The sequence below is a fragment of the Prionailurus bengalensis genome, chromosome C2, assembly GCF_016509475.1.
Source record: "Prionailurus bengalensis isolate Pbe53 chromosome C2, Fcat_Pben_1.1_paternal_pri, whole genome shotgun sequence".
Classification (NCBI taxonomy): domain Eukaryota; kingdom Metazoa; phylum Chordata; class Mammalia; order Carnivora; family Felidae; genus Prionailurus; species Prionailurus bengalensis.
In genome coordinates, this window is record NC_057350.1 from 149884020 (window position 1) to 149905184 (window position 21165).

Consider the following 21165-nt stretch of genomic DNA (forward strand, 5'->3'; position numbering starts at 1 on the left):
GTAAGAGATGCCCAAGAGTCTTTCTGCTCAGTCTCTGAATTCTTTAAAAGATTTTTTTTTAATGTTTATTTGAGAGAGAGAGAGAGAGAGGAGACAGAGCACGAGGAGGGGAGGGGCAGAGAGAGAGGGGGAGAGAGAATCCCAAGCAGGCTCCAGCTGTCAGCACAGAGCCCAACGTAGGGCTCGATCTCACAAACTGAGATCATGACCTGAGCTGAAATCAAGAGCTGGAGGCTTAACCAACTGAGCCGCCCAGGAGCCCCCTCTGAATTCTACTCTGGGTCCTGCTCTTCATTAATGCTCCCCCCTCCAGACCTGCTCCTCCCTCAGGTCCTCCCCCTCTGGACTTGCTCCTCCAAAGGATCCTCCCCACTCCAGACCTGCTCCTCCCTTAGTCTTCTTTTTTTTTTTTTTTCTCCCTTAGTCCTTGGTGAGTGTCTCAGTTCATCAAACTTAAACCCCAGGGGGGCATGCTGGATCTCTCTGTCCCCGCCATGAGCCTGGCACACCCTTCATGGGCAAGTTTCCCACTTCTCTCCTCTGCCACCCACACTCTAAGTCCGAACGATTACCACTTTTCAGCTGCCCTGTGAATGGGTCTTCCCATGGCACTACCAGAATCCCTCCTTCTCATGAAAAATCTGAATTACTGGTTAAAAACCTCAACCTAAATTGGACTATGTCAGTTACTGGCTTCAGGCCTCCAGTGGCTTCTCAGTGAACTTAGGAAAAAAATCCCAAGTCCTCAGTCAGTGCTCAGGGCCAGCACGGTCTGGCCTCTGCCACCTGTCTCTTTCCTCTCCTCCCTCCCCTGAGCTCTCTCTGCTCCAGCCGCCCTGGCCTCCACTGCATTGCCTTAGTGCCCATCCCACAGGCTGCTGATTCTCCCTCTCAGTGATCCCCCAGCCCAGGATCTTTCCGGCCTCCAGGTCCTCAGACAGAAGCTGCAGTAGCACCCCCTCGGCGAGCCCGTCCATCCGTGAACACCTGCCTTAATGTTGTGCCTTACCCCCTTCTCCCTCCTGGCGCTTCTTACCATTTGTGACACGTGTTTGTTCTCTTGCTAAATGTCTCTTCAACTAGAACGTTAGGTCCCTGTGGGCAGATAGCATGGCTGTTTTCATGCTGTGTTTGTCTAGCCCATGCTTGTCATGCTAGTAGATGTTTCATAAATATTCACTGAATGAAAGAATGGCTGAATATATGCAGGAAAGGTTCTTTGGTTAATCAGTAACAAGAAAGCCCAGTTCCTAAAGAGGCCCCTCTTCTTTTCTGCCTTCTATGGGAACATTCATTTAAAAATATGATAAGGTGTGGGGCACCTGGGTGGCTCATTTGGTTAAGTGTCAGACTCTTGATTTCAGCTCAGGTCATGGTCTCACAGTTGTGGGATCGAGCTCTGTGTCAGGCCCTGTGCTGACAGCACAGAGCCTGCTTGGGATTCTCTCTTCCTTTCTCTGCCCCTCCCCTGCTCATGTTCGCTGTCTCTCAAAATAAAAACAAACAAATAAACAAACAAACAAACAAACATGACAAGGTGTGTAAGCAAAGCCCAAAAGGTCATCGGCTCCAGGCAGTGAAAGACTGAATCACGACCAGCCCAAGACAACGGGGAACATGGGAGCCATAATTAGTCCTGTATCTGTCCGTCAATTGGTTATCAACTGCTGAGCAAATATTTAGTGAGCCCTTCCCACGTGTTTATCTTTTACGTGAAGAGCTAATCAAACCCCACGAATCCTTCAAAGACCTGGTTCTGGCACATCCTCTTCCACAAAGCTCCTCCCGCACCCCCAGTTGCTCACACCCCTTGTCCCCTTCCCGTTTGCCTTCTCACTGCCTCGACAGGTGAGTACCCACTCCAGCTGGCACCACTTGTGCTGCCCCGGCTCCCTTGCTTCCACCCAAGGCTCTTACCTTGAACTGGAGAGAAGAACTTATAAATGAGGGGGCAGTCCAAGACGACCACCTGGCCCGGAGGGGTGGCTGGCCAGCAGGTGAGGTTGTCCCACATCTTGCTGCAGCCTGAGGGGTGAAGGCAGAGGACGCAGAGGTCAGCATGGCCACCGAGTGCCTCCAGGCTTGGGGCCTGAGTCCACAGGCACCCACTCTTCTTCTCCCTCCAGGCTCCCACCTAGAGGAGCCTTCAGTCTGAGAGGGGTGGGTGGCATCACCCTGCCCAGGCTGTAAAGGGCCTGTCCTGACAGGGAGTGGGGAGGAGGCATCACTACAGCTCCACAGTCCTCAGTGAGGGCTGGAGTGCCCCCTGGGGGTGTTTTGAACAGTGGTGGGGTTTTGTTTGCTGCAGAGATTGGAGGCCTCGCCTGGCATTTGATGGGTCTGTGCCAGGGAGATATTCTGTAAGCGGAGTATTCTGCAAGACTTTCAGACGAGCCACTGGGCCTTTGTGCAGGTGAAACTCTTTTGTAATGGCCGGAGTCTAGACTCTTCCTCCATCTCACATCTAAACACAAGGCACTTACCGCAGAGGCTTAACATACATGGGGTTTTCCCAAAATGTAACTGAGTAAAGGGAGAGAAGACTGTGCTTTCTCAAATGCTGAACATTATTAAGAGTTGTTCAAGGTTTTGGAAAATCACATTACCGACAGCAATGTTGCCCGTGAACCTGAGTCAGTGAAGCAACTGCTGTATGTATCAATCTACATCTATAGCTACTGCATTCCCAGAGTTTATAGGGACAACCTTCAAACTGTGTCTTCTTATCTTTTAGTGTGATTGTGCCTGAATATGTACATAGTATTTTATTATAAATCACTTTCCTTTTTATGTTCCTTTTACAACCAGAACTTCATTTAAAAAAAAAAAAAAATGAAGGCACATGTCCTGAATTTCATTGTATAGGAAAGGAGACATTAGAAAATATTTGTTATAAAAGGAGGTGTTGGGTGTGATGGGACGATGGGTATATTGGGGGTTGGCTAGTTCTTGAGGAGTCTTCATAGAAGTCAAAAGCAACATAGATGCCCCTAACTCCGTCAAATTGTGACTTGTGCTGTGGGGTGGTGGTGTCCAGGACGGGAGTTCAGAGAAATCCCTGCACTGCAGGCCGTGTTTTCCACCATGTACGTATTAGCCTCGAGGGCTGGCTAGCGAAGGGTGCACAGTGGAGTCCCTAGGGGGCTGCTTGAATTGGCAGATGCATGGTTTTGCCTGTTCAGGGTCTGGGTGCCCCTGAGGGACTGGAACTCCCCTGGAACCCCTTCCCTGAGGGAGGTTTAATTGTTTCTTTGCAACCCTGCCAGTCCCATAGATTTCCTTGGGAAACCCAACCCCTGAGCCAAAGTCAATGCCAGCTCAGCCAAGCCCAGCCCTGCCCAGGTCCGAAGGTTCCTAAGTTCTCAAGAAGGGGGCCTGGGGAGAGAGAGGAGGTGAAAGGATGTCGCCACGTGGGAAAGAGCCTCGGGACTCTGAGTGCTGGGGTGGGTGGCCCCGGGGAGGGGTACCTTCCGGGGCTGCAGCAGCCAGGTAGCACCTATGGCTGAAGGCTGAGAACACCTGGATGCGTTCTCTGATCCGTTCTCTGAGAACACCCAGATCCACTCTGGCCCTGCCAGAGAACACAGCCTCCCTTCCTCGAGGGCCCCAAGCCCTTTTGTCCACCCTGTCATGACGCTTCCGTGGCCTTCTTCTGATTCCCGGTCCCTCCCCCGCTCCTGAGCCAGCCTCTCTGGAGGCCATGTAGGGGCTCATCATGCCTGGTAAATCCTGCTAGCGGTTCAAGACGCTATTAATAATATCAACAAATACTTATGTAGCCTTTGTATGTGCGAGGCACTGTTCTACCCTCTTTGAATACATAACTTATTTATTTAACCCTCCCATTTTACAGACGAGTAACTGAGGCAGGGAGCAACTCGGTAACTAAGCCCAAAGTCACATTGCCGGTGAATGGTGCAGCCTGTTCGCATGTTCATACGCTCCCTCTCCAGCAAACCTCTTGTGCTCCTCTTCTTCTGAAGGGCTCGATGCCCATTTCTTGGGGAATTTTGCTCTGCTGGACTCTGTTCAGCCCTCTCTGACAATGCTGGGCACACCTTGTTTTATAGGCCAGTTATTGTGTCTGTGTCCTCACCAGACTTAGAGCTCTCTGGATCTGTTGCTGCAGCATAGTCAGAGAGCAGTTTCAGAGCTGGGTCTCTGGCCCTGAGCTCTGCTTCACCACAAGTGGCACAGGGAGAGGGAGACTGGGTGTTGCCCTTGGGTGGGGGGCTGCACTTGGCCTCAAGGAGTCTCAACACCACCAGGACTGGGCTGTGAACTGTCCTGGGGTGCAGGCCAGTGGACATGGCAGGGAACCCTGGGAAGAAAGTCCATTAGAGGCATGTGGTCAGGGAAGCTTCCTGGAGGAGGCAGCAGGGTCAGGAAGCTGAGAAGGGAGTAACAGCCAAGAAAATGCTAGAGCACTGGGTGGCTCAGTCGGTTAAGCACCCAACTCCTGACATCGGCTCAGGTCACGATCTCACTGTTTGTGAGTTTGGGCCCCAGTCGGGCTCTGCACTGACAGTGTGGATTCTCTCTCTCTCCCTCTTTGTCTGCCCCTCTCCCACTCATGCTCACTTGCTCTCTCTCTCTCTAATTAAATAAACTTAAACAAATTGTTTTAAATCAGAAACAAAAAACGCTGGCTATCTGGAGAGCCTGTTGTCCTGGGTTGGGCCTCAGGAGTATTCTCTGTGTGCCTGCCCCAGAGAGGCCCCACAGGCCCCACCACACATGTCCCCAGGCCCACAGAGAAACAGGGCTCTTGTTGGCTGTGTGTGTCACCCCCACAAGAAAGGGACTGCCACCTCAACAAGAAAGACATCCTGGAGACTGGGGCGGGGGTGGCGAGGCAGGGTGGGGGCTTCCACTGTGCCATTTTATAGATATGTGTGCACCGACAGACACACACACAGACAAGCACTCAGCGTCACAAAGAACCACAGTCATGCATGCAAATATACACACATGCATGCTTACTTGCACATGGAAGGACAGACCCCAGCAAACAAAGGCACAGAGAGACACGCACAAGTCACAAACACACATGCATAGACATGACTGGGCACACCACAGATATTCACACTCATACATCCACAATCACACACAACACACACAGACACTCAGAGTCAGACATAGAGCTTACAGACCCCAGACGCAGAGACCGCTCCAGACGGCCGTGGGCCAGGAGCACGCATCTGGATGTGCGTGAACACGCACAGAGCCCCACCCACACAAGGTCATGGGCAGACTCACTCGCCCTCCTCTGGATCCCAGGCTGTCTTCCTGGTGACAGGATGCTGGCAGCGGACAGGCACCCTGTGCCAGCAATTACCTCACCTGGATCACGAGGGGTGGCTTACCCTTGGGGCCTAGGAGGCAGTGCAATGGGGCCTAGATCCGGGGTCAGGGCCTCTCTGGGCTACGTGCACCCCCAGATCCTACTGTTGGGGTTTGCTGAGGACGGTCCGCGGTGTCTCCCGCCTCTCCCACCTGGAGGGTGGGGAGGGGTGCATAGGCAGTGGATGGTCAGGCCACCCCTCACCCAGGTCTCAGTCTTAAGGCCTCAGGAGACAGGAGTCTGTCCTTCCTCAAGAGCTGGGGAGGCAAAGTCCACCCATGAGGCTACACGCACTCACTCACGGTGTAGGAAGCAGAGATTCTGGGCACCAGGGCCAAGAAGGAGGGATCCAGGAAGGGTTGCATAACTGTCAGTCTCAGAGAGGTGACAGGAGACGGGGGAGCCTGGGAGATATAAAGATGTTCCCCGCTCCTGAGCAAGGCTGTTACATAACTGCAAGTTTGGCCTCGGGGGGTGACCTGGCAGGGAGGCCCGGAGCAGGCACATCCACCCAGCGGCTCCAGCCCTCCTCTGCCCTCAGTGAGCCTCGAGCCATACCCACCCCCAGTCCCCAGGGGAAGTCTGCCTAGGCGCCTCCCACCTTCGCAGCCTCTCGGCTTCTCCACATCCAGCCCACCCTTCAGAATCTGGCCCGAGGGCACCTCGCAAAGGAAGGCCTCCGGAATCCCTCCCATTCCTTCCCCAGGCTGTTGTGCCAAGTGTGGGGCGCCCGGGCTAGGGAGGTGTCATCTGATGTGATGGCCTTGCTGGCTCCGGGCAGCTGGGCAGCGTCGGCCTGAGGGTGCCTCTGGCACCGCCCTTCACGCCCTCGCACTACCAGGCTGGAGCTGTCCCACACCCCCTGAGCAGGGGGAGCCGGGCCCGCATGCGCTCAGCCTCTGAGTCTGACTGAGACTTGTCTCATCAGCGGCACAATGAGCGGGTGGTTCATCTGGCCTGCTGAAGGTGGGCTGGGATGGGGAGGGACGCGCGTGTGCCCGGGGGCCTGTGTGTGTGCGGTGGCCCTCTGGGTGCAGAGCTTGGGGTTGGGAGGAAGAAGCTGGGCCTCAGAACCCCCCACGTAGTGTGTTCTCCTGGGCTAACAGCAGGACGCTTCCAGACCAGGGGCAGATGATGGGACCGGAGAGGCCTGTTAGGACTTCTCGCTTCCTGGCCCCCCAGCTTCTCCCGGCGCCCTCTCCTCACCCCCAGCAGCTCTGTGGTGCCATTCCCGTCTGATGCGTGTGGGAGGCATGTACCCTGGATCTGGGCTCACGGGGTGAGGACAAGCCAGGCTCCCTGGAGGTCCGCGGCCCTCTCTTCCTGCTGGGCCTCACCTGCCGTGTCATTCTCCAGCTGGGCCTCCTCCAGGCACTGCTTGTGCTGTACCTCGATCAGCTGCAGATAGTAACATTCCTCCTGCTGCAGGATGGTTGCCCGGGTGCCCTGGGGAACAGAGACAGGGGGAGGGGGGACCCGTCAGCCTCATCCACGGCCTACCTCTCATCCACAGACTCCAGGAGCATGAGACCCAACAAGGCCTGTCACTTGACCGACCCAGCTTCCAGATGGAACCCCAATCCCAACCCCAGACTAAAACCCAACCCTGACCTGGATTGGACCCAGAACTCTTGGCCATAGTCCCCAAAGCCGGGTCTGCCTTGAGGGCCCTGTCATGGCTTCCTGATGGCTCCAATAGTGCTGCAGCTGTAACAACTTAGCCTTTTCGTGGGTGACACCCCTCTGGCACCTCTCTGTAGAGCTCAGAGCTGGCCCTCTGGACTCTGCTCCCCTCCAGCCGGGGTGGGGAGTCCTCAGTGCTTGCCTCAGATTCTGCGGATGAGTGGGGCTCAGCTAGTGCTACCTGGTTAGGAGGAGTTGGTCCCTGGAGCCAGGCCTGGGAGGAATCCAGGAGTCTGGCTGCATCTTCCAGCCTCTGTCCTCGTTCCAGGAGCCTGTGCTCGGTCTCCTGGGTCACCAGGCTGGGAAGGGGACACTGGCCCTCTTTACCCACACATCACCTGCCTTCTTCTTAGCTTCTAAACAATTTAAGCTATATCAGATCTAATGAAGGAAGGGAGGTTTCAGGAAATAAGGGAGGCCCCTCTAGGTCGTCTTGCCATCCCACCAAACCTCCTCTGTCCCTACTCCTGCCTCTGGGAGGTGGGGAGAAGTGATGGGAAAGCCCATGCCTCTCCCCTCCCCTTTCCTGCACCCTACGAGGGGATCAGGGATGGAACCAGACCTGTGTGAAGGCATGGGGGGTGGGCAGGCATTGGCATTGGGGTCAACAGGTGAGCAGGGGTGATGGCTGCCCAGGAACAGATAGAAAAAAAACAAAACAGGTCTTGGGAACCACTGGGTGGGCAAGGGCAGGTGAAGGCCTCCATGGAGGAACCACTGAGCTGGTAGAAGCTTCCACTGGTCTCTTTGGCTTTAGGGAAGTGGCTGCAACCCCACATCAGTTTCCTCATCTTTGCCCAGGGAAGAGAATGCCATAGTCCCCAACAGTCTTGTTCAGTGAGGCAGCTCCAGAATCAGAGACTCTCAGTGTCTCTTCCAACTTGTTCCTTCTGGCCTGGGACAAGGTCCTTACCTCCCTCAGTTTCCTTGTAGGCCAAACGGGCCTCTACCAACTCCCCCTGCTGACTCAAAGCCTTGTTGCAGTGGGGCTATGGGGGAAAGCATTTCTTTCCTTAAGTGTATCCCCATCACACCAAGGGTGTGACTTTGACCATTGTTCTAAGTAAGGTGATCCCCCAGAGGGATAAGCATTCCAGGTGCCAGGGAGCTCTCCATTGCTATAGAGGAAGGGGGTCCAAGCTGAAGCTGGACAACTCAGTGCCCAAGAAGCTGTGCAGCTGAGTCCCTTCCACTTAATACTCTCTCATCCCTTGTGGAGGCCTTGATGGAGCCTCACTGTCACAGAGGTCCTCACCGTCCAACCTTCCCATATGCAGCTAAGCACCACTGCTGGCCTAGCCCAAGGGAGGATGTCCTTGTCCAGGATGCCTTCAGACTCCCTAGCACCTAGACCTCGCTCACCCATGTGCCATGGCCTGGAAGGCCCACTGGGTTCGATCTTGGACCTTTAACTTTATCATCTAATTGGGGTAAAGGCATTAGCTGGTTAAGTCTTTCAAACTTGGCATATGGAGAGTAACAAAGATCTATTATGTAGCAGGATATATGTTTGTGGTTGTTGTTGTTGTTGTTGTTGTTTTGTATAACTGTTTAAAAGAAAATATATGAGACTTGAAGGAAATGTGCGGTGGTCCCTCTTTGGGGGTCCCATGCTTCCCTTCCTGTTCAAAAGCATTACTGAGACTGAAACACTCAAGATGCTCTATCTCAAGAGATCTGTGGCTGGCTCGTGCTGTTCAGGCATGGGAAGAGGGGTGGCCAAAGGACCCCAGAGGTGGCCTCTGGAAGAAGAACCTGGGGATGGGCTTGTGTCCCACTGCTGGGCTGTCTTGCTTGCCTGGAGCATGCTTCTCCCCAAAGTGCCTTCCCAGCTCCAGCAACAGGGTTTGTTCTGCCTTCTGCCCCTTCTCCCCTCCGCTCCCCCCACAACATGAACGCAGGATGGATGGTAGTAAACATTTCTTGTTGCTGCCTTTCTACCATCCTTTACCCTCCTCTGGTGCCACGTCCTCATCTCTATCGGGGGAACCACCTCCTTCCCCACCCCTAGTTCTTGGGGTTCTGATGAACCCTCTTCTAAGAAATCAACATGTGATCAGACTTGAGCCCGTCAGAGCTTTCCTGGCCTTAGTGCCTGGCACATGGCCCCAGTCAGGCTGTTCAGAGCCAGCAGGCTCATTCCTGGGGCTTTGGATTTTGTCTTTCCCACTAGACTGGAAACCTCAAAGGGTGCAGGGGCTGGAACTATTGTCACCATCTTGTTTCTTCTTGTGTTGTTGTGGAACACAATGATGAAAGCCACACGGGTAAAGCCTGAATGAAGAGATAGAGAAAAACTGGATCCTCTTGACATCATCTAAGTCCCTGGATGCAGCCATGTCTGAAAGTAGCCCTGCTTCCAACAACATGAGTCAATGTCGTTCTTTATTTCTAGAATCAGTTGAGTTTTCTATCCCTGTAACCAAGAGAGTCCAGACTAGTGCTCTGAGGACAGGACAATGGATGCCCTCATTTACTGGGTCCTCTTAAGCCAGAGCTGTGGCCATGCTGTTTACCAAGAGATAATTCTTCTGCAAAATTACTGAGGGCATCATAGGGTTCCTAGTAGCTTCTGACGTTGGAAAGCTATCGGGTCAGCTTCTCTAGCCAAGTCTGCCTGCACCGCCCATCAGCACAGCCATAAAGCCTTTCCTGAGAGGCAGTTTGCAGAGCAGGGGCAGGAGGCCCTGGGATAACCTAGGAGCCTGGGGTATCTCTGAATAAAGTGAGCATGGTCTGGAAGATGAGCTCTGTCTTTACCACAGCTTAGTTGAATGCTAGAGCCCATCTGAAGAAGGGTAGGGGAAAGAGAGACCCAAAGAGGGATCTGAGGTCACCTAGCAAATGCACATTCCTAGATAGGACCTATATCTCTGACCACTAGTCTGGACTGCGTCAATTCCTCTCCATGGCCTTGCTTTGGGCCATCTGGTCTACCATTGCCCTTTGGGGGACAGGGCCAGGGCAGCTCCCTGTAGTCCTTATCATTGAGGAATTCAGGCAGACTTTGAACTTCCTCTTCCACTTATTTCCCTATGCTAAACATCCTCATTATCCCTCTGGACTGCAGACACGCGAAATTGGAAAATTCCCAGCCAGATATAGCCAAGCCTACTGATTCTAGTATGAAGGTATGAAAATGTCTAATCCATGCAAGGTTGCAAAAGCCTAGGGTGACTGCAGCAAGGGGTCCTGAGGCATCAGGAGACAAGCTGTGGGATACAGGCAGGGGCCAGGCCTCCAGTGCCTGCCTGGGCCAGGGTAGTAGTTTTCAGCACCACCACCTGCACCTCAGGGTCCCCAAAGCCTAGCAGTCAAAGCCCACACTTCAAAACCGGCATTCAAGTCCCTCCTTATTTCGACTACTGCCTACATTTCCCAACTTGTCTCCTGAGGCCCCACGGGGAGAGGAGAAAACAGGGCTTTCTCTCAAGCCCTCACCAATTCCTGTGCTGGGCTGAGCTCCAAGTGGGCTTAAAGTCACCTGACCCTGTGGGTGGGTTGAGGTGAGAGTTTCAGGCCCGACCGAGTCCCCAGCACCTTCTCTATCACAGGAGTTCCTGAGCCCAGAAGAGGAGACCCAGGCAAGGGTGAGGCAGTCTGTAGCCTCCCTTCATTCCAGGTCCTCTTATGTCCCCTGCCATGGTACTGGCTGCAGGTGGGAGGTGACAGACTGGAAGTTGGCAGGAGAATCCTGAGTCTCTGGTTGGGGGCAGGGATTAACCAAGTCTTGTTAATTCCACCGGCTTACTTGGGTCCCTTCCCCTCTATCTCCACCATGAGGGCTTTCTCCCGCATGTGGGGCTCCCTGAGATCTGGGGTAGGGTGTAGATGCTGGGAGTTGTGGCTGTTAGACGCTAGGGGCTCTGAAAGACAGGGTGGAGGGCTGACTCAGGTTTTGTGGGTGCCATACCCATCCCTCAAGGGAAGCTTGAGCCCACAGCTATTGTCTGGAGTCAGAACTCCCGGCCTCATCTGGGGCTGGAGAACTGTGGTGGGAGAAGCCAAGGGAGACAGAAGCAGCATGGTGAGGAAACAGGAGTCCCTCTGAGGGGCAGCTGGTTTCTGAGAGGGGAGAAAAATGCAGCAGGCTAGATTAGGTAAAACCGGAGAAAGCACTTCCCGCCTGGGGATTACCAAGCCCTAGGAGTCACCGTGAGTGGTTTGTGTTTCTGAGCCTTGTCAAGGAGGGCCCTTCCCCACCCTCCTCCCCCCCCCTCCCCCCCGCCAAGTTGTAGGGGACTGGGGAACGGAGAATAAAGAGCTGTGGTGGTCTCATTTACTGTTCTCCCCTCACCATCCCATGATTTATTTAAGCCTCCTCCCCCTATTGAAATAATGGGGCAACAAAGAGTCACAGGAGGAAACTGAGGACCTAGAGAGAAAGCAGTGTGGTCAAAGGCACACAGGACCCCAACCCAGCTTCCCAGGCTGTGCCCTTCATTCTGGCTTTTGTGTTTGAATTGGTAAGGAGATGGAGAGGGTGTATGGGGGCAAAGGGGAGAGGAAGGAGGAGGAGGAGGGGGAGGAGGGGGAGGGGGAGGAGGAAGGGGGAGAATGAGGAGGAGGGGGAGGAAGAGGAGGAGGAAGAGGAGATAAGGGCAGAGGGGAGGAAGTGGGGGCACAGGAAGGTAAGGTAAGTCATGCGATCCAGAAGTCACAGAAAAGAGGAGAAACCCGCTCCCAGCTTCGCAGAGGGCACTCCAAGAAGTTGAAATCAGGCCTTGTCCTATTGGAAAGGGGCTCGAGGGAGACCCCTGGGGTGATGGGGAGTGTGGAATAGCTTGATCTGAGCAGTGTCCACACGGGTGAACACATGGGTGACAATTGCCTGAGCCGTCACTTCAGATACGTATGTGACAATTCCCCGGGATGTCACTTCAGATTTGTACATTTTATGAATTGAAAAATGTCTCCTGCGTCCCGGGGCAGCCCGGGGCATGCTACAGCTGCTTGGGAAGAAGCAACGTCTCTTGGTGAGACGGCAGAGCCCAGTTAAGTCCGCAGGTTCCAGAATCAGACTGCCGGCCACTCCCTGGCTGGGAGACCTTGGGTGAGTCTTCCCACCTCGTCTGAAAATGGGGACAAATGGCAGCGCTGTCCACTCCCAGGGCTGTGTCCGGGGTCACACATAAATGGCACTAGGGGACTGCCAACCAAGGTTAGCAGTTGTTGTCAAAGGCCCCACCAGCCCTACATGCCAGGCCAGCCTTGCGAGGGGACCCCGGCCTCGCCACGGCCTTGACGAGCGCCGCAGAACCCCAGGCAGTCTGAAGGTCCCACGGATAGACAGACAGCAGCTGTACCCACCAGAAGGGAGGTCTCGAGTCGGGCATTCCCCGCCCCCCCACTGCAGTCTGACTTCTTCCTCCTCCCTGTATTTAAAAAACTTTTTTAAATCATTTATTTACTTAAAAAATTTTTCAATGTTTATTTACTTTTGAGAGAGACAGAGTGTGAGTAGGAGAGGGGCAGAGAGAGAAGAGAGGGAGACAGAATCCGAAGCAGGATCCAGGCTCCAAGCTGTCAGCACAGAGCCCGGCGCGGGGCTCAAACTCACAAGCTGTGAGATCATGACCTGAGCTGAAGTTGGACACTGAACCACCCGGGCACCCCCATTTTTAAATTTTTTTTTTTTTAATTTGAGAGAGAGAGAGAGAGAGTGTTTGAGCAGGGGAGAAGGGCAGAGGGAGAGAGAGTATCTTAAGCAGGCTCCCCGCTCAATCCCATGACTCTGGGATCACAACCTGAGCTGAAATCAAGAGTTGGACACTCAACTGACTGAGCCACCCAGGCACCCCTCCCTCCATGTATTTTTATATCTTTTTTACTGATAGTCGGAAGCCTCCCCTCTAAATATCCAAATTTTGCCACCCGTACCTCCTCCTGGGAAAGGCTGAACTCTGGGTGGTAGTGCGGGGTGCAGGGGTAAAGACAGAGAGGGAGACACAGGGATGCAGGTTTGGGCTTGGGGCAAGAAAGAACTTTCCATATTGCAGGGTGGTCCCAGGACAAGGGCTCTCATTATCAGAATACAAGCAAAGATGTTCGGCCTGTGGTTAAGCCTGGCCTCATCTAAGGGCCCTTCTTGTGAGGTGTACTTAGGGGCACAAAGCCTCTCCGAGTTTCTTTGCAGAGGACCACCGTGGCAATAGCCAGTGAGGCAGGAGCAGCAGGGACTCAGGTTCAAATCCTCTGCCTCTTGGAAGTCATCCTGGGCACTCTTGGAGAAAGAGGACTCAGTTTACACCCGTGGTGTCCGGGGTGGGGGTGGAGGGCGATATTGGTGTTGGGGCCCCATGCAGAGGGCTGAGCCACGAGGCTGCGAGACTTCCAGAGGCAGTTGGTGACCTCTTCCCCTCTTCTGATGACAGATTGGGCAGAAAGCTTGTTTTTCAGATAGCGGGGGCGGGAGGGACTTCCTGAGAGATATGGACCCTCACATCATGAGCCACAAGGAAAGGAGTGCAGATAAAGACTGGGCCATGTCCCAGTGGAGGGCTGGATGCCCACCCACCCCCCAGCTCGCTGTCCAGGCTCGTCACAACCCAGGCAGGAATGCTCCTCGCTATCAGACCCAACCCCCCGATGATACTGGGGTGCTTGACTAAATGCTGTTTGGAGATACTTGAACACAAGATATTCAGGAATGCCTGTTCATTTTGTTAGGCGTGGTGGCGGTATTATAGTTACATGGGAAAATGTCCTTTGGTTTTAGAGATGCATCTTAAGACAATTTGCAGCACAAGGTCATCATGTCTATAATTTACTTTAAGATACTTGAGCCGCCAAAGGGAAATGTTGCAAATACGAACTGTTACGGGTTATTAGTTGTCACACCTAGGGGTTGGGGGGACGAGCGTGGGCAGTTCCCATCCTGCCATTTTGCTGACATCACTCCAAGGAATGGGTATTTCCATGCTCATGATATTATTCTCCTTTTTAAAATCTATTTGAAAATCTTTACGATAAGGTTTGACTAAAAAGTCTCGTCATGTGGTGGAGACATTAAGCTGTGTCTCTATTACTTCTGAAACGCATCTAAGGTGTGCGTGAGACTCGGCACATTGTATACATTTGCGGTGGGAAGTCACACTGGGGAGGGCAGAGCGTGGGAGGTTGAGTAGCAGAAGCAGGGAGAAAGGGACAGGGCTTCGTCTAGTCCCCTGCCCGTTCCTGCAACCACCGCCAGAGGGGCCGCAGTGAGGGACCCCTGCGAGTGGCAGGCTCGCACAGGCTGAGGCTGCCCCCTGTGCGAGGAGGCCCAGTGCCTGCCACCCAGCCTTCCCTGAGACAAGTCGTCACCTATTTGGGCCTGGAGCCATAACCCCACATTGCCCGGCTTACCTCATGAGGACACCCCCGTCCCCAGAGCTCCTGAGCTGGGGCATCAAGAGAAGAAATGGCCTATCTCAGTTCACATGGCACTTTGTCCTTCAAGCATCCTGGAAGTCCTGACTAGAGGACCAGTCCCCTTCCACAGAGTCCTGAGGCTCAGAGGGAAAATTACGCCCTAGTCGCAGGGTGCAGCTGGCCTCCGACCCAGCCCTCTCGCCCCATTTCTCCTACGCCGGGGCCAACGTTCCTACCCTCCCTTTTGTGATGAGCAAACTGAGGCCCTTCCACAGAGACCAGCTTGTTCTCAAGGTCAACTGACCATTGTCACAGAGTAGGGCGGGGACCAGGTCTCATGTGCTCCAGAAATGTCAGGGAAGGCTGAGACCCAGAGCACCAGGACGGGAGGCTGGAAACTTCGAGGAGGAGGTCACTCTTCCAGCACAGTCCCCCAGGAGCCCTGGGCGGGCCTGAGGTTATCACTTTGCTCAAGGAGGAGGCCCTGACCCCACTGTAGCCGTGCTCCCAGAAGCCCACAGGGTGGTCAGCTGGGGGCCAAGAGAGACGGGCCAGCCGTGGACGGCCTCTGGAGAGGCTGGGAGCCGATGGCCAGGGCGGGATGCCTACGGCAGACTCAGCCCTTCAGGAGCAGGTGGCCAGCAACTGCCTCAGAGAGGGGTTAGAGGAGCCAAACCTTCCCCAAACCCCTGGGCCATCTCAGCCTCAGAGGGGGACCTGGGGCCTTCTTCCTCCTTCCGGGGTCAGGCCCATTGGTCCTGCCAACAGAGGCTCCTTTATAGTCTCTGGTGGAAGGCTGGCCCATGTGGCGAAACTCTTTGGGGCATTGTCTTGCCTCCTCCGGGGAGCCTTCCCTGACTGCTTCTCTCAGCTACTCTTGCCTCAGTTCTGGGAGATGTCCCTCACGCCCCGGGGCCTTCCTCCTGGCTTACTGGCTCTGCTCTCCCTGACCAGCCTGAGAATCTTCCCAGGGAAGGACCTGGGTCTGCTCCTCCTCTGACACCCCTCTCCTTGTCCCTGGGCTGGGCATTGCCCTGTCCAGTTCTGCTACCAGTGAGGAGCCCTGTGTCTGCTGTCCAGGGGGTAGGGGCAGCAGAAGGCCTGCCCGACAGGTGGCCTTGGGGCAGACTTCCTCTTCTGAGACACTAGAGGTTTTCTTTCCCTGTTTTTGCTTCCCTGTTCGGAGATTTCCCCTTCCCTGACTGAGGTCAGGGCACCATAAATAGGAGCGATAAGGCCATGGGTCTTTAAACTGAACTTTGCAGCTGCCATTTTATGACTCTGATAACATCAGCCCCCTCAACCCTGAGTCTGGCTGGAGCGGGACTGCCTGGTGTCCATTCAGTGAGGGAGAAAGTGGTGTCTGGTGGGGAGGAGTGTCAAGTGGAGAAGCATGTGGGGAACCCTTCATCCCAGGCGGCCCTCACCTGGTCCTGGGTGGGTTCCTTGTCCTCCCTCTTCAGACCCAGCCCTGCACTGGGCTGTGGGGGACAGCAAAAATGACAGACCACAGCCCTTGATCCATGGGGTGGTCAGAAGAGCCCAGGGTGGGAGGTGGGTAGGGCTGAAGAGTCGGGTCAGAGTTGGGGGGGGAGGGCTGAGTGGGCTGGAGCAATCAGGGAAGGCTGTCTGGAAGAGGTGATAGAGTGGGGTATTGAGTGAATAAAATGTGGAAGGACAGGGAACAGTAGGCATTGGAGGAGGCAGGCCTGGACTGCCTCAGGAGGTGGGGAGAGATGTGGCCTAGCACGACAGGAGGCCCTGCTGAAAGTATTCCACCCCTGGGCTGAGAAGCCTCCAAGGATGGGGAGTGAGGTACCAGTGGTGGTCCCAAGAAACCTGGCTCATCCAAGGAGAATTTGAGTGGTCACACCCAGTTGGGAGAGCCAGAGGGCTGTTGGCGAGGCCCGGAGGCTCCAGGACACTGAGGGGCTCTAAGTGGTGCCAGGGCTGTGGAGCTGTGGCCTCAGGGCCAGAAGCAGGTGGGGCTTTGAGTGCTCAGGAGGTGGGTCTCATGTCTCTCGATGGGAGGAGGGGAGGCTCCTACCAATTGTTATTAAGTTGTGCTCCCAGGACAGACAATGAGCTTCTCGTCCCCAGGATGTACAAGACATTAGCTAGATGGAAACACAGAGATTCCTGATTTGGTGGAGGTGACGGTAAGGGAGGTAACTATGGGCTAGAAGAGAGTAGGTGATCAATATACTCTACCCACCCAGCAGCCAACCTGGAGCTGGTGCCACACCTGGGACCCACTTGGGTTTTAGGCTCTGACTAAGCAGCAACCCCAGATTCCTCAAGCAGCAACCCCAGATTCCTGGGGTAGGGAAAGAGAGAAAATCAACCTCAGTCCTGGTCTGATTGGGGGGGGGGGGGTGAACAGGTGTCTTTGGGACTTATTTTGCCCATCTGTAAAATGGGCTTAGTTGGATTCGGTGAGTCTTGAGGTCTTCCCTGATCTTAGAGGGAGATGATCCACGCGTCTCCTGCCTGAACCAGGATCTGCCCTGCAGGTGAGCCACCCACAGCCACACACAAGGGCACAGCCACACATCAGAGGCATACACATACCTGTGTGGGGATGAACCAGGAGTGGGAGGAAGAGGATGCCACTGCCTCTTGGCTGTTCACACCTTGCTCAGCTTTCCCCATGCACAAGTCTGGCCCTTCCTGATAAACACCACCCTCAACGCCTCACTGCCCACCACCTTCCACCTCGGGCTCTTACCTTTCAGCTCTGCTCAGTGGGAGGGCACAGGAAGGGCCTGCCAGTCAGCCGCCTTATCCCCAAAGCCCCTTCCCAGCGCTGGGTCTGCTGCTGAGACGTCACTCCTCCACGTAACACACAACGCCCCGCAGACACCTCCAGCCGGGCACAGCCCATAACGACGACCCTCACAGCCTCCCTCCCTTCCACCCACGGTCTACCGGGCCTTCCATTCCAATCGACCACAGCCCCCAACCTTGCACCCACTGACTTCCTCTCCCCACGCACGACGCAGCCACGACACCGAAGGCAAGTTTGGGGAGCACGCTTTCTCCTGGCGCCCCTCCACCGGTGTCTCAGATCACCGCGCCGAGCGGGCTCCCAGTAGCGCTGGGAGGGACTAGGCGCGACCGAGATCCCATCCCTCGGGTCTAGAGCCAGTCCGAGGCTGAGCTGGGAGGCGAGACCCAGCGCTCCGTGCCCCCATTCCCCTTACACAGACGTGCGCACAGACGGCCCGGCTCCCGCCGTTCCCCCACTCCACCCGCGGCGGCCGGGACTGAGGGGGGTGGGTTGCCCGGCGGACACTCACCGCGGGGCCGAGAGCGCAGGCGAGGACGCTGGCCAGCACGCATAGCCAGCGGGCCGGCGGCGGGCTAGTCGGGCGCATGGTCCGCCCCGACCCCGCGACAGGCGGCCCCGCGCCGGGAATAGGCGGGCGGGCTGCGCACCGCGCGGTCGACGGCGGGGAGCCGGGCCGAGTGGCGCTGCCGCGGTGGCCCCAACGCGAAGAGGCGCAGCTCGGGGCTGGAGGCGGGCCCCGGGGGCTCGTCTGACGGGCGGCGGGTCTAGCCAATGGATCGGCAGGGGCGGGGCCGCCGCTCAGGTGTGGGGCGGGGCTGGGGGCTCCCCCGCCAGTGGGGTGTCCCTGCGATCTCGCCGCGGATCACCCACGTCAGTCCTCCTCAGTCGCCGGGGATTCACAAGCCTTCAGCCCTTCGGGCCGCATCCTCGGGAGTGTTGAGACCCCAACACGCCACATCCTCCCCTGCTTAGATCACAACGTTTCCAAGCGCCTGGTTGAGATCTCCCACTCCCACACGCCCCCTCAGCCCCACCCCAGGACGCTCTTCACGTCCACCTTCAGAGCCACCTCCTCCAGGAAGTCTCCCTCCCAGCCTCCCCATTTCCCATTTCTGCGCGTCGGAGGACAGGTGCGGGCGGGCCGGACTCTGAGACAGGACAGGTCACTTCTTATCCCCCAGGCTGCGGCCTGCGGGCTGCGGCCTGCGTAGGGCCCTAGGTCGTAAGCGACCCGGAGGTGGGGCGCGTGATTTGATGCATTTTCAATCGCCCCAACTCATCCCTCGCCGGGACAGGCAGAGCGAGGGGAAACAAGAGCGCGAGTGAGGCCCGACGCTGGGATCCTCGGTGCCACCTCTGAGCCCAGGCGACCTGGCAGGACGCGCTTAGCACCGGCTGGGCTTCCGGGCCCTTCACGACCAGGGAGTGAGGGGGCTGTGCTTTAGGGAGGACGGCACGTCCGCGCCCTCACGCGCCCCTGCCCGGGCACCTCCCGAGGGAGGCTGGGCCAAAGTTCCAGCGCCCCCATGCGGGGAGGGAAGATCTGTCCCCGGTGCTCGCGACCAGGCTGCGCAGCCTACCTAAAACGGAGCTGAAGACCTCCTCCCCCTCCTCCCCCCGCCCCACCTTCCTTGTTTTACAGCCCGGGAAACCGAAGTGCAGAGAAAGGCCTGGATTCGGGCCGCCTGTTTCTGGTGCCTCGCTTCCAAGACCGGGCGAGTCGGCCTCTGGGTGACAACGGATCAGCCTGCGTCCACGGCGCGTCCTCAGACTCAGTTTTACTCGTCCCTAGAATGAGGCTCAGGTACACTGGCGCCGCGCCCCGGGAGGTCTTCTTGTAGACCAAGAGCGGGTGGCCGCCTTGTCCTCTTTCCGAGGGCTGGAGACGTTGTGATCGAGGCTGAAGGCGGCGGCGGCAGAGATAAGGTGGATGGCGGGTATTGATAAGGGGATGGCTGTTCAGTGGAGAGGCAGAGAGGGTTGGTGCGTCCCTGGGCGCCCAGCCTGAGGCGAGGCTGTTTGAAGGAGGCCCAACTCCAGGCGCTGGTTGACTAGCAGGTGCGTCAGAGTTCCCTGCAGACCCAACGAGGCTTCCCTTCTTACAGCGTGGGAAACTCGGCCCCTGGCTTTCTGGGGTGGGGGATGAAGTTATGGGGAGTCAGGGAAAAGCCTGGAAGGAATGAGCTCCCAGGCCCTCCTCGACTTAGGCTTATTTGGGGTGCTAGCATTTGCTTCCCTCCTTCTCTCCCTCTCTCTCTCTCCCTTGCTGTGTGCCAGGCTCTGTGCTGCACACAGAGGTAGATAAGACAGCAGCACCTCCTGATGGAGAGGGACCTGGAGAGCTATTGTACTCCCCACAATTTCTCCCTCCTTCCAGACGAGCCTGGACAGCAGCCCTTCCCCAGATACCGGCACTGTGGAGATGCCTCTGACCTGGCTATTCTGGGGTTTGGACCCAGCCTTTAAATGGATGATGTGTTTGAAGAATCTCCAGGCTTCTCCTCTGCCATCTCCATTTCTGGGGGCCAGGTTTGGCTCACGAGCCAGGAGTCCTTGACTCCCCTTGTGACCCTTTCTCAAGTCTCAGTTCTCCAGCGGGACAGTGGAATTGGGTCCCAGTTCTGGGGAGTGCTCTGCTGGCACAGTGTCCTAGGAGTGCCTGATGTGAATGACAAATCCATGGGCTTTGGCTCTCATAAACCTTTGCCCATTCAACACACACACACACACACACACACACACACACACACACACACACACCACCTAGCAAACTGCAGGATACTGAAGTCCCACCATTAAAGCTTGTCTCTTGGTCTTTTCAAGTTCTGCTCTCTCTGAGGACAGGAATCTTGGCTACTTGAGAATGCACTGAGAGGAAGGTGGTGAGGACTGGGAATAGGAGGGAGCCAGACCCCACTTCGCCACCTGACACTCAGGCCCATCAGGTGGCTGGTGGGAGGAGAGGAGACAGGGAATCAAGGCTCCCAGCTGGGAATGTGCTTCCTTTCCCCTGGCTCTGGAGGGTGGTCCACAAGAACCTTCCTCTTTAGCGGCCTGGGCAGGCTTGAGGCATTAAGGGTAATTGGCAGGGCCTCCTCCCTGCTCCTCAGGCTCCCAGGAAGGAAGCAGGTGACTAAGGGAGAATCGTTTCCCTGCAGATTCTTTGCAATGAAAATTACTCCTTTGTTCTTTCAAAATTGTTCCCCCGGGGGACCCACCCTTCCTTACTTGTCAGAAGGCACAAAACAAATTCAGAAGTGGAAGAAGGAGCAGAAAACAGAAAAATGCAAAGACAAACAAAAACTTTAAAAATTCAGCCAAGGTTAGGTGTGACCGTGTTTTTACTAACTGTTCCTGCTTGTTCAGTTCTGTGTTCTGAGGCACAGGGGGCATCACCTGAGAGTCCTAAAGGATCTTATGGGGAAGCCAGCCTTTCACCTGTCCCCTTATCTGGGAAGGCTGGGAGGGGTGTGGGGGCAGATATCAGAAGTTGAAGGGCAGGAGCAGGCTACCTGAGGGCTTGGGAAGCAGTAACTGGGATCTCTCTTCCCCATCTGGAGGTGGCCTTTGCCTCACCAGTCCAGGCTTAGGGAGTGGGCCACAGCCACCCTCTGCTCCCTGTTCCCCCATGTCCTTTTGGGGGGAACAATTCCTCCCTGGTGTATTCTGTTCGGAGGTGTCCCTTCCTGGATTCCTGGAATCTGTCCCCAGTCTGTAGCCCAATTCTTCCCGCCCCCCCCTCCCCCCTCAGCACCCATCCGGCTGCCGCTGCCGGAAATCACAGGGGTGCAGAAGATGGGGGGAAAGAGAAAGAGGCAGTCACTTGCCTTTCCCCGTGATGACAGGCACGGCAGGAAAGAGTCTGCAGTTACTCATTTGGAGCCTGCCTGGCTTCCTGGCTGCCTGCCTCGTTCCTGCAGTGGGTGCCACCCTGGCCTCCCCCAGTCCTTCTCCATGTCCCTTAGTCGTGCACTCACTGCTTCAAGGCTCCCAG

The 21165-nt window shown here is 56.0% G+C and overlaps 1 protein-coding gene across 3 annotated transcripts in view; it reads right to left on the minus strand.

Annotated features, from left to right (window-relative positions):
* VIPR1 (vasoactive intestinal peptide receptor 1) overlaps positions 1-17857 on the minus strand; it is a 33431-nt gene extending 15574 nt beyond the window's left edge. Inside the window, exons 1-3 of one of the 3 annotated variants that reach the window (XM_043595647.1) lie at positions 17680-17857; positions 6682-6790; positions 1918-2025 (exon numbers count right to left, since the gene is read on the minus strand). In XM_043595647.1, coding sequence (XP_043451582.1) covers positions 1918-2025; positions 6682-6790; positions 17680-17757 — 295 coding nt within the window. In that variant the 5' untranslated portion in view covers positions 17758-17857. Of the gene's footprint in view, positions 1-1917; positions 2026-6681; positions 6791-17108; positions 17229-17679 lie in introns of those variants that run through there. The other 2 variants (XM_043595646.1, XM_043595648.1) reach the window with 2 other exon arrangements.
* Between the last annotated feature and the right edge of the window lie 3308 nt (positions 17858-21165).